This window comes from Amaranthus tricolor, chromosome 15 (assembly GCF_026212465.1).
Source record: "Amaranthus tricolor cultivar Red isolate AtriRed21 chromosome 15, ASM2621246v1, whole genome shotgun sequence".
NCBI classification, from domain to species: domain Eukaryota; kingdom Viridiplantae; phylum Streptophyta; class Magnoliopsida; order Caryophyllales; family Amaranthaceae; genus Amaranthus; species Amaranthus tricolor.
The window spans coordinates 16,136,014-16,149,592 of record NC_080061.1 but is presented as its reverse complement, the minus strand read 5'-3'; the positions used below and the strand labels follow the sequence as shown (position 1 = coordinate 16,149,592).

At 37.2% G+C, this 13,579-nt stretch overlaps 1 protein-coding gene across 1 annotated transcript; it reads left to right on the top strand.

Annotated features, from left to right (window-relative positions):
- The first annotated feature begins 486 nt into the window (after window positions 1-486).
- On the top strand, window positions 487-3,091 carry LOC130801090 (uncharacterized). The gene is made up of 5 exons (XM_057664850.1): window positions 487-1,146; window positions 1,240-1,560; window positions 1,791-2,332; window positions 2,435-2,750; window positions 2,852-3,091. Exons 1-5 carry the CDS (start codon window positions 487-489, stop codon window positions 3,089-3,091), a joined length of 2,079 nt encoding a protein of 692 aa, XP_057520833.1.
- Window positions 3,092-13,579: the final 10,488 nt, after the last annotated feature.

Genomic DNA, 13,579 nt, shown 5'->3' with positions numbered 1-13,579 from the left:
TCACCCATCTGTTCAAAAACTAATAGAGGAGTACCAAGATGTTTTTCCAGATAACCTACCCCAAGGCTTAGCACCCATAAGGGGAATTGAGCATCAAATAGATCTAATACCAGGGGCACCTATACCCAATAGACCAGCCTACAGGACAAACCCTACTAAGGCTAAGGAGTTACAAAGACAAGTGGAAGAGTTGTTAGCCAAAGGATATGTAAGGGAGAGTCTAAGTCCATGTGCTGTACCTACACTCTTAGTTCCTAAGAAAGATGGATCATGGAGAATGTGCGTAGACAGCAGGAGTGTGAATAACATTACTGTTAAGTATAGATTCCCTATGCCTAAACTAGATGACATGCTAGATGAGTTAGCAGAGGCATGTTGGTTTAGCAAGATTGATCTTAGGAGTGGCTATCACAAGATTAGGATGAGAGAGGTGATGAGTGGAAAACAACATTCAAAACCAAATGTGGACTGTATGAGTGGTTGGTGATGCCCTTTGGGCTAATTGAGGCTCCTAGTAAATTCATGAGGCTAATGAATGAGGTGTTGAGACCATTTCTTGGGAAATTTGTGGTAGATTACCTAGATGACATACTGATCTATTGTGTAACTGTAAGTGAACACCTTGAGCACCTTAGGAAGTTGTTTGAAGTCTTGAGGAAGCAGCAACTATATGGAAAGATAGAGAAATGTGCTTTCATGTTATCTGAGGTGAATTTCTTAGGATTCATTATTAGGAAGGAAGGAATTAAGGTAGACCCTATTAAGATAGAAGCTATTACCACCTGGCCTACACCTACCACCATCACACAGGTGAGATCCTTTCATGGTTTGGCATCATTCCATAGGAAATTCATTAAGAAATTCAGTTCTATCATGTCACCCTTAACAGAATGCACAAAAAAGGGGGTTTTTGACTGGACTACTAAGGCCCAAGCAGCTTTTGAGCAGATCAAGGCGTTGATGTGTGAGGCACCTATTCTGAGACTACCTGACTTCACTAAACCCTTTGAGGTTGAGTGTGATGCAAGTGGGAAAGGGATTGGGCCTGTATTAATTCATGAGGGAAGACCTGTTGCCTACTTTAGTGAAAAACTAAATGGGAGTAGACTTAATTATTCTACCTATGATAGAGAGTTCTATGCCATAGTGAGAGCCTTAGAGACATGGTCACATTATTTGAAAGTTCAACCCTTCATCCTACACTTAGACCATGAGTCACTTAAGCACATCAATGGATAGAACAAGGTGAACTCTAGGCATAGTAAGTGGGTAGAATTCCTTCAATCTTTCACATTTTCAGCTAAGTATAAGGCAGGGAAGGCTAATATTGTAGCTGATGCTCTAAGTAGAAGATATCATTTGTTAGCTATATTAGAAGCCAAAATCTTAGGCTTTGAGATGATTAAGCCTTTATACCTTGAGGATCTTGACTTAGGGGACATATATACTGAGTGCACACAGGGGCCAAGGGGACCTTTCTACATACAGGATGGATTCCTATTCAAGAATAATAGGCTGTGCATACCTAGATCACCACTAAGGAATACCTTAGTCAAAGAGGTACATGAGGGAACACTAGCAGGGCACTTTGATATTCAGAAAAAACTAGATATGCTAGCACAACACTTTTTCTGGCCCAAAATTCTAGGCACAGTAGGTAAGTACATTATGAGGTGTGAAGTTTGCATGAGGGCCAAATTAACCTTTCACAAAGGTGAATACAAACCTTTACCTATTGCTAGCCATCCATGGGAACATGTGAGTATGGATTTTATAGTTTCCCTACCTAGAACAGCAAGGGGAAAGGATGCAATGATGGTAGTAGAGGACAGATTCTCAAAAATGGCTTATTTCATACTTGCAATAAGACTAGTGATGCTAGGCACATAGCAAAGCTATATTTTGATGAGATCATTAGGTTACATGGTATACCTCAAAGCATTGTTAGTGATAGGGACTCTAAGTTTTTAAGCACCTTTTGGACTAGCTTATGGACTATGTTGGGTACTAAGTTGTTGTTTAGCACTGCATATCATCCTCAAACGGATGGACAGACAGAGGTAACAAATAGGACCTTGGAAAACATATTGAGGACATTAGTTAAGAAAAACACTAAGGATTGGGATGAAAAATTAGCCTATGCTGAATTTGCATATAATAGATGCCCTAGTTTAACCACTAAGTACTCACTATTTGAATGTGTATATGGTTTTAATCCTATGACTCCTACTACTTTAGTTTGTTTACCATTGCAGGAACGAGGAGCATGGAGTGCAGAGAAGCAAGTTGCTGAAGCACAAAGAATACATATCCAAGTTCAACATAACATCATGTAAGCCAATGCCAAGTACAAGCAAAAAGTAGACAAAGGATTCAAGGATGCAAGAAGCTTCAAAGTGGGAGATTATGTGTGGGTGCACCTGAGGAAAGACAGATTTCCCAAGCATAGGAGCAACAAGCTCAAGCCTAGGGCAGATGGTCCTTTTCAGATCATTGCACAAGCAGGGGACAATGCATACACAGTGGATTTGCCTTTCAGCTATGATGTATCCCCTACATTCAACATTGGGGACTTAGCACCCTACTACACGGATTTGGAATTGAGGTCAATTCCTTTTCAAGAAGGGGGGATTGAGCCAAATCAGCTAGGCTCAGATGAAGGAAGCTACAAAGACTCAAGGGAACCAGAAAACAGCAACAGCAACATGGAAGATTATATGATATTGCCTCTGCATTTGGTGTTACACCTGGTCCTGCATTCAGTCCATTAACACTGAACCGTGATGCCCTTAATGTAAGCAAAAACAACCAAAAAAGAGATGATTTAATTAAGGGGAACCATCTGCTACAGCTTGGGACAACAGACAAGCAAGAACAACCAACAGCAGCAACAGAATCAAACATGCAGCAGAGTCTAATCAAACTCGCTGACCAGGCCACCTTGACAGAGCCGTCCAGACAAATCCTTAGATCGTGGGATGACATGGAGGGCAAGAATGGAATCTCCATACATGGACCTCGCTGTCATGGTCCAAGAGTGCTCCTAATAGTCAAGAGAAGGGCACAAGAAACAGGGTCAAAGGTCACGTAGTCAGCAGATGTCCTGACAGGCGCGGATATCAGTTTCTGTTATTTCTGTTTTAAATAAGCACATGAACATCACGTGGGAAATATGACCGTTAAGGGTAGTTGTTTGACGTGTATTTTTCATTGCTATGATCATGTATCTTAGTCCTATATATAGATGGTTTCATCCTTGTAAAAAGACAAGTTTTGATGAACAAAATTCTAGAAAATTCACTAAGTGTTTTTTTTCCTTCAATTGCTGTGCAATTGGGTTACTAAGGGTCAGTCTACCCTTCATTGATGTACGTGTTTTTGAGTGTTCTTCAAGATCCTACATCACCCTATCCATAGACACTGATAACTCCCTTGGAGATCAACGGAGGAAGCCTTGAATCGTGTTGTATTGAAGTCTGGCAGTGTAGTTCAATTAAGACATTCTTTGGTGCAAGTTCTTGGAATATCCCCTTGTGTTTGTGATTCAAATCCAATTTTATGCGTTGAATCCTTCATTCATCACGCATAATTGGATCAATGACTAAACATATGAGAGTAATATCTTCAATCAAATCCCAACTTTTCTTTGAAGGTATAGGGGCTTCATCATTAGGATGCTGTTGAGATGGTTGAACCAATTGAGTGAAGCTCGGTGGTGAACCAAATTGTGAAAGTAGATTTTGAAATGATGGTTGAGTGTAGAGACTACCATCAACATGATGAATAAAATTTCCTCCATCTTCACCATATTGATCATCTTGATCATTTCCTTCATTTTTATCATCATCATCATCATCATACTCCATCTCAATTTTGTCTAAACTTTCACCCCTTATCGGAGTTGAATAGTTATCAATATTAGAGTTGACATTGTGAGATTGATGATGGTGGTGAAACATAGTTTGAGAATTTTCGGTATTTTGAGCAACATAATAAGATGAATTTGGGATATTTTGAGGAATATATTAAGAAGAATTTGGAGTATTTTGAGAAAATGGAGGATTGAATGGAGAATTTTGATATTGAATTTGAGCACTTTTATTGTTAGAAGATTTTTTTCTTGGTTTTTTTTTTTACTTGGATTTCTTCCATTATTTGGGTTATTGAATCCATATTTTTGTTTTGGGATTTTTTAAATGATTATTTTGGTATTTTTACAAAAACAAGTAGGAAAATAAGAAGAAAATATGTAAATATAAAATTATGTCAAAAATATCAATATGGGTCTCATTTTATAGATTTCGAAAAAATAACCGTTAATTACAAAAAAAGGGTATATTTTTGCAGCCAATCACAACGCTGCAGGTGGAAGCAAGCGCAGACGTGTGTCAGGGAGCCAGACAACATTTTTTCATCGTCCAATAGAATCGCAACACGTGTCGAAATTTTATGGAAAAAAATTGGGTGACCGTTCACCTGAACGGGTCACATGATAATCGATTTTGCCAACCATTTTCCCAACCCACTCAATATTAGATCACCATTAATAGTAGCTTTCCTCTAGTTTGGTCATATGACCCATAATTAGATCATCAATATTGGTGCTCTTAATATCCCATTTACTTTATGCACTCTATCCAATGCACTTATTCAATCTTTAATATCTCTAATTGTGCATAATTAAAAATTATGAAAAGTTGATATGAATAATCATTGCATTGAGACAAATCAAACAAGATCCCACATGACTATATTTTAACTTATAGATTAATAATAAATACAAATTCAGAGTAAGAGATGAATAGTGTGTAAAAAGCAAATGGGACGTTAGTGTTGAATTGAAGGGAGTATTAATAAAATCTAACTTATGAATACCATCCATGGTTGGTTGTTGGCCAAGTGGTAATACTAATAATTTATACTTCTCAAAATGGTAGCTTGTTTTTTTTTTTTTTCTACAATTCAAATTTAAATTATATTTTGTTTTTAATTTATAAGTTGAAATATAGTAAAAAAGGATATTGCTTGATATTTCTCAATGTAAGAATTATTATCATTATAAGCTTTTTATAATTTTTAATCATGTACTAAATTAAAAATATTTACAATTGAATTAGTGCAATGTGAAATAAAAGAATTAAGGACTTACAATTATGAAGAACAAGAAGAGAATGCAAGAGAAAACAAAGTATACATCAATGGGCACACAAACACAACGCAAGAACAATAAGATTTTTTATGAGGTGTCTTAGATACTTTTCCCCTCAAACAATGTTATATTTCGTCAATGGATTCACCAATAAATCAACTCTCATAGCACTTGAGAACAACCTAATCTAAAGCTCTAAGATTTCATTTATAATGGAGATCACACACTCTATGTAATACAAATCATTTGAGGTTTCCCAAACCCCTTTTCCCTCGTATTAGTCTCAACAAACCACTCCCAATGTTAATTTAGTCTCTTATATAGGCCCCTAAATTCGTGGAATAACCCTAGAACAATTAGACAACATACCCCCCTCCCCCCAGTATCGTGCAAAATAGAAATCGCAATTTTACCCTACGCTAGGGTGCTCGAACGCTCACATAATCATTTGCTCGAACGCGCACATAATCAAATGCTATTACTCCTTCTTGTTGTTGGCTGCCTGGTTCAAGCATCCCACATTAAATTTCGCTAGATATTGTGAATGCCAACATATCATCTGGGAAAACACGAGGTGCACACACTTCATAAAACTAAAGAGATATATACCATCCCAAAACCATATGACCATGGGAAAAAGGTCTCAAGTAGCTTATAAAGTGTGCACACTATATTTAACTTGTCGATGTGGGATAAACCATCCTAACCCCTCCTCACATGCGAACCCCCGTCAAGTTCTCAACATGGCCCACTCGTGTGGACACGGGACACCCACGGGCTTGGGCCCACAAACCCACGGGTCAAGAGCGTTGACTTGCACATACACTTGGTGAGGTTCATTGTTTCCCAAAACCATATGGTAGTAGGAGGATTAGCTCATCCAATATATATGCAAGTCCACAACCCACTATTTTATCGATGTGAGATCTTATCCCACATGTGAAGTATTTCCAACATCCCATGCCTCATTCAAGGCACACCCGATGACTCTCCTAATGCACCTACTTGCCTTGTTCAAGGCACTTCCTTTATTGTTTAAAGTACTCTTCATGCAGCTCTTTGATCACTTTATGTAGTGATGGAAACAAATTCCATACTTCTCGCACATCCAACATCATCCTCTAATGTAAAAGACATAAAATAGGCTATGAAATGATCAAATTAAAATTATCTTCCACACAAAGAGAGTTGGCATTTGCACAAACATAATGAATAGAAGTAAATTGTAGCTAATATTTCTAGGACAGAAACAGTACATGACAATAATACCATGCATGTGTGCTTTTGAATGTTTTGGTAATCATTCATACAGTTTTGCAAATTAACAAAGGCACTATAATATTTACCAAAAAAATGATTTTCCTTAGTAACTTACCATGATGTATGAAATAGCGGAAAGTAATTGAGTGAAATTGTGGCCCAGAAAGACATTTGAAGGCCAAGCAACGAGAATCAGCAGCAATGATCTTATTCCATTTTGGATATTTGTTATTATAAGAGCAGCTACAAGATTTAAGCGCCATTGAGAAGTTAACGTTGCAGTGAACGCCTTGAATTGGTAATTTGCTAAATAGAAGCTCACATTAACACCTGGATTCCACGGAATTAAAGGGTATTACGGAAACCACGTTTAATAATTGGAATATTGTTTAAACCTCATTATTTCCGGTGCACAACTAAGATGTTCAGTGGATTAGATACAGGCTGGGCTTGGTTTAAGAAAAATATGGGCCAGATTGGATAAAAGTCATTTAAACTTAATATGGGCTTTATAGGGGCTGAACTTGAAAACCCAACCCATTCCTATTGATCAATGTATAATAATTTAATTATCATTTATAATAATTAACCGGTAGAGATATTGATGATCCCCATCGGCATTGTCATTAATAATAATAAAATTATTTATCAATTATGTTATTTATGAAGGCCTATTTTCGTACTTCATTAAGCCCTTTTATAGCTCGCTCCATTTTAATTGTAGTAAAGTTCATTTTCTACCTGACCCATTTTCAACACGGCCCTTATAAAACCGTTCTAAAAACGGATAAAATAAGACTCAAAATGGAGGCGCTACCCGTTGAACACACCTATGCACAACAAACTGCGCATGTGATATGTATCACATGAAAGAGTTCTATGAATGCTTATTGATGCTTCTTCTTAACAGATTAATTGTAATATTTGAGACATTTAACATATTAAATCAATCCTTAGTTTTCCAAGCGTGCATAATAAAAAATGAAAAAATTCATATTAATAATCATTGAATTGAGGCAAATCAAACAATATTCTACCTAACTATGTTGCAATATATAGATTAACAATAAAATATAAATGAAGGTTGATTGATTAATAGTGTATGTTTAGTCAACATAACAACCAAGGGTGTTAAGATTGGGATTCTACCTAGTATCGAGGAGGGGGTATGATCTAAACAGGTAGAATCGGATCCTAGAATCGTATGATCCTACAAATATTTACTAATATGCTATGGATAACTGATTATCCATTATGTAGTTATTTTTTAATGTTCTAAGGTGTAAATCAAAATTTATTTGACTTCACCTATTAAGATATGAAATATAATACTTTTAATAATCATTTACACTACAAATCAAGAAAAACTTGAATTTTATAGTCATATGGTTATAATAATTATACAAATATATATAGAAGTGAAATCTAAATTATAAAATAATTTTTTTTACGATAAAGACTACCCTTGTAGGCTCGGATCTTTGAATCAATAGAATCGTGTTATTATCCAACATGCTAAATTCTTGAGATAAGTATGATCTTTCAATTTTGAGATCCTATCCACAATCCGGACGATTGCCTATTATTAAATCGTACGATTGTAAAATCACAAAAGAAGATCAAGATTCTAATAATGGTGGTAACAACTATTTTGTTATGAAGGGAATACAAATTAAGGATTGTTTGGAAAAGAGGATATGCCAATATTGAGATTTACAGATGAGACTTGATTGAGAATTATAAATTGTATTAAAAAGTTTGAAAAATTTTAAGTGTCATAACTAAGAGAGTTTGCCAAATAAAACCTATTTATATGTTTACAATTAAAATATCTTTTACTAAGATTTATTTGTAGTTAAATTAAGTATATTAGTGAATAATATAGTGCATACTATATAATTGACATCAAATCATATCGTACATCATATATTGTACTAAATTGTACATTGTACTAACAAACTTGAAAATTTCCAATTGGCAAAACTAAAAAGAGTTTGCGAAATAAAACTCATTTATTGGCTAATGAAAAAAAGATATGGCATTTGATTTTGACCAATATCTCTATATATTTTTGACTAACATTGAGTTATAGTTAAATTAAGTACATTAGTTTATAGTATACTGCACAATATATTGTTGACAGCTAAAAACAGTGTAATTCTTGTTTTTCTATATATTCCATGAGATAATTACAACAATACTTATACACAGATTGTTTAATTAGGCTCTAATTATACTAATAAATTGGAGGTGATTGATATTCCAAACAGCTGAATTTCAAAGGACTTTCTAACACTCCCCCTCAAGTTGAATGGTAGCGTCCCTAACATCCAACTTGCTCAACACTTGATTAAATACTTGTGCGGAAACAGCTTTTGTTAAAATATCGGCTAGTTGGTCTTCTGACCGAACAAAAGGTAGAGTTATTATTTTTCCGTCTAGATGATCATTAATGAAGTGCCTATCTATCTCTACATGTTTAGTTCGGTCATGTTGCACTGGATTCTCAGATATTCGTATGGCTGCCATATTATCACAGTACAACTCACAACTTTTCTCGGGTGTATACCCAAGTTCCTTTAAGAGTTTTCTGAGCCAAAGAACTTCAGTGATACCTTTTGCAATTCCCCTGAACTCTGCTTCAGCACTGGACATAGCTACTACCTTTTGTAGTTTGCTCTTCCAGGAGACTAAGTTCCCTCCCAATAGGGCGAAGTAACCAGAAGTAGATTTCCTACTATCACGGTCTGCTCCCCAATCTGCATCTGTGAAGGCATGTAGATTTAGGTGTTCATGATTCCTATACAAAACCCCTTTTCCAGCAGTTCCCTTCAAATATCGCAGAATTCGGTATACAGCATCAAGATGCTGTTTTTGAGGCTTGTGCATGAACCTACTAACTACTCCCACAGCATAGGATAAATCTGGTCGGGTATGAGACAAGTGTATCAGTTTCCCAACAAGCTTCTGGTACGGAGTTTGGTTTGTCAACTCAGCATTTTCAAGGATCTGGAGTCTATGATTCATCACCATAAGAGTATCAGCGGGTTTGCAGTCTATCATACCTGTTTCTGTTAAGAAGTCTAAGATTTTTTTCCTCTATGATATAAAAATACCCCTTTTTGATCTAAGCACTTCTATTCCCAGAAAATATTTCAGACTCCCGAGATTTTTCATTTCAAACTCTTTGATTAACTTACTCTTCAACTGTTCTATTTCCTTTTTGTCATCTCCTGTTATAATCATATCATCAACATATATGATAAGACAGGTTACTCTCGTGCCTCTTCTCGTTAGGAACAGGGTATGATCTGTATTACTCTGTTTGTAACCGAATTTCTTCATTGCCATAGTGAACCTTCCAAACCATGCCCTTGGTGACTGCTTCAACCCATACAGAGCTTTTTTTAGTCTGCACCCTTCACCTTTACCAAAACCATGCGAGAAACCTGGTGAAGCTTCCATATATACCTCATTGGATAGGTCTCCATGAAGAAATGCATTTTTTACATCGAATTGATATAAGGGCCAATCTCTATTCGCTGCAATCGAGAAAAGGACTCTAACGGTGTTGAAGTTTGCTACTGGAGAGAAGGTCTCATCACAATCTATCCCATGAGTCTGTGTGTACCCTTTTGCTACCAGCCTCGCCTTATATCTCTCAATGCTGCCATCTGCTCTGTGCTTAAATGTAAAGACCCACTTGCAGAGTTGCAGCCAACAGGTCTTTTTCCAGTGGGTAATGTGCACTTTTCCTAAGTGTTGTTCCGGATTAGTGCATTTATTTCTTCTTCCATGGATGATCTCCAGTTTTCACTCCTCAATGCCATCTGCGCTGTATTGAAGTTTTTTGCTTGTATAGACAAGTTACCTTCCCCTGCCTTGTTCATAGGATATTTTGACCGTTGAGACTCAAACTCTGGATCATACCTCTTTGGGGGAATTCCCCTTGTGCTCCTTGGTGGCAGTTCATACCTAGAACCCATTGATTGATCTGTGTGTGATTCTACATTTTCACTTTCAGAAGACATATCAGTAGAATCTACATTTTCACTGTCAGAAGGTATATCAGCAGGTTCAGGTGTCCAAGATTCATTAATATGGCTCAAGTCTGAAGTACGTACCTCAATGTCTTTCTGAACTGGAGACTCAGACACAGTAGAATCAGGCACAATATTGTTGAAATCGGACAGTATAATGTTATCAGTTGCCATCGTGGTATCGCCTCCTTGTTCTTTTGGGTCGAGATCACTCAGTATTGGGTAGACTAACCAACTTAGATCTATATCCTCATTAGGACTCTCCCCCTTAGATGGAAGGTGGTAGTAATAGAATTCTGTTTCAACAAAATCACAATCCATGGTAGTATATAATCGTTTAGTAATTGGATTGAAATAGTGGTATCCTTTTTGAGTAGTCCCATATCCCACAAAGACACACTTAACAGCCCGTGGTTCAAGTTTATTTCTCTCTCGTTTAGGCAAATGAACATACACAACACAACCAAAGACCCGAGGTGGTAATGAATGAGTATAAGGAATATTAGCATGAGTTTTTAGGGTATCTAACGGGGTAGAAAAATTTAGGCTCTTTGTAGGAAGGCGATTGGTAAGATAAGTGGCTGTGGCAATGGCTTCAGGCCAGTAATAAGCAGGAACAGCGGATTCGATCATTATGGCCCGGGTCATTTTCAACAGAGTTTGGTTTTTCCTTTCTGCTACCCCGTTTTGTTGTGGGGTATCACGACATATGGTTTGGTGGATAAGGCCATTTGTGTCATTAAAAAGGTTCATGTCGATATTCTTATACTCAGTACCATTATCAGATCGAAGAATTCTAATTTGGGTTTGAAATTGTGTTTGTGCCATTTTATAGAAAGAGACAAAAGTCTTATAGACATCAGACTTGTTTCTAAGAAAATACACCCAACTCATTCTAGTGCAATCATTAATAAATGTAACATAATATAAAAAACCATGATTACTGAATGCGGGAGCTGGTCCCCATACATCCGAATGGATTAAAACAAAAGGTTTATCAGTTCTACTATCACTGTTCGGATAAAAGTGTCTATGACTCTTAGCAAGAATACAAGCTTCGCAATTAAAAGGAACATTTGAACTAGAAAGATTAGGGAAGAGTTTCTTAAGGTATCCTAAAGACGGATGAACTAGTCGCTTATGCCACATCCAAAGCTGCTGTTCAACCGTCCCGCGAACAAGCATGGCTTTACCCTGGTGAGGCATCTGAGTAACATAATATAGTCCACCCTCCTCAGTACCATGCCCAATAATCTCCCCTGTCCGAGCATCCTGAACTGTACAACCAGAAGAATTCATGTTAACAATACAGTTTAAATCTTTTGTCAATTGGCTAACGGAAAGTAATTTGTGGGATAAGTCTGGTATGAAAAGGCAATTTGATAATTTGATGTTATCTGAAATTCTGACAACACCCAACCCCTCTATTTTAATTACCTCTCCATTTGCTGTTTGTACGTGATTTTTTCCTGGTGGGAGAATAGTTTCAAGGTCACTGGAATCAAACGTCATAGTGTCAGTTGCTCCACAATCAAAAATCCATCTGGGATTTTTGTTCGGTTTACAAACTAGTCCTACATGGTATGAGTTGGTTTTATTATTTTCATGTTTCACGGTTTGTGAGATAGTCTTGATATTTGCATTGGGCCACAAAGGGAATGGGCTTGAGCCATATAAAAATAAACCTTGAAACCTAAAAACCATACCTTCCTCCTTCGTTTTCTCTGTCATACCTGACGCAGAGAGAGGCTCCACGGCCGCCTGCCGTTCCTCCGTGCTCTCCGCCAGCTGCTGGTGCCTCACTAGTACCCACGGCCGCCGTGCTCCTTCTCTCTCCTTTCTTCTTTCGATCTCCCCACCATTCTGGATAGCCGATAATCTCGAAACACCCCTTCTTGGTGTGTCTCGCACCCCCACAATGGGTGCATCTGAGTCCTGATTTCTCATCATCTCGACGGAAATTGGGTTTCTCCGTTCTTCCTCTCACAGCAAACCCACCACCAATTCCCGATGATTCCATTTGTGAGGGTTTTGGTGGTTCGGTGCTCATAATCCCTCGCCGGTTCATCTCTCTCCTTATTATCGCAAATGCCTCCTCCGGTGTTGGAAGAGGTTCTCGATTGAGAATATCCCGTCGATCCTTATCAAGAGTTTCATCTACCCCTGCTAAGAACTGATACAATCGATTTTGCTGGATTATTCGATTGTAAGTCGTTTTGTCTTCTTGACTGTTCATCGAATTTGGTGAACGTCTGTCAATCTCCTTCCAGATTCCGGTAAGTTTGCTGTAGTATACTTCAATTGGATCTCTTCCTTGCTGGATTTTGTTTGCTTTGACCATAAGGTCAAAAATTTGGAGTCCGTCTTTGGTCCCGCCGTATAATGTTTCGATCCCTTTCCACAAGTCTCTTGCGGTAGGGTAATCCAGAAATTGATTTTGTAATTCTGGATCTATGTTTCCAATTATCCACAAGATTACTAATGAATCCTGTTGTGACCATTTTATGTAATCTGGATCCTCTTGGCTTGGCGGGGAGGCTGTGATGTGGTTGAGCCTTCCCCTGCCGCCTAGTTCCAGCTGCATTAGCTTTGCCCATTTTGTGAAATTTTTATGATTCAATTTTTCTGGAATTTGAATTGGATGGAAATTCTGAGTTTCTGTGGTGGATTTTTTGGTGTTTAACTGTGTAAACAGTTGCATTAAATCTTCCATGGTTACCGGGTTTTGAATAACAGCTTTGTTATCGGGTTCCATGGTAGATGATGAGTTTTATGGGTTGCCGGCTGCCGGAGATCGGAACCCAGCTCTGATACCAAGCTAAAAACAGTGTAATTCTTGTTTTTCTATATATTCCATGAGATAATTACAACAATACTTGTACACAGATTTTTTAATTAGGCTCTAATTATACTAATAAATTGGAGGTGATTGATATTCCAAACAGCTGAATTTCAAAGGACTTTCTAACATTGACATCATATCATATCATTCATCATACATTATACTAAAAAGCTTAGAATATTTTAAGTGTCAGCTAAAGAGAGTATTCCAAATAAATTCATTTATTGGCTAAAGAAAAATGATATGACATTTAATCTTGATCAATATCTCTATCAATAAAGTATTGAC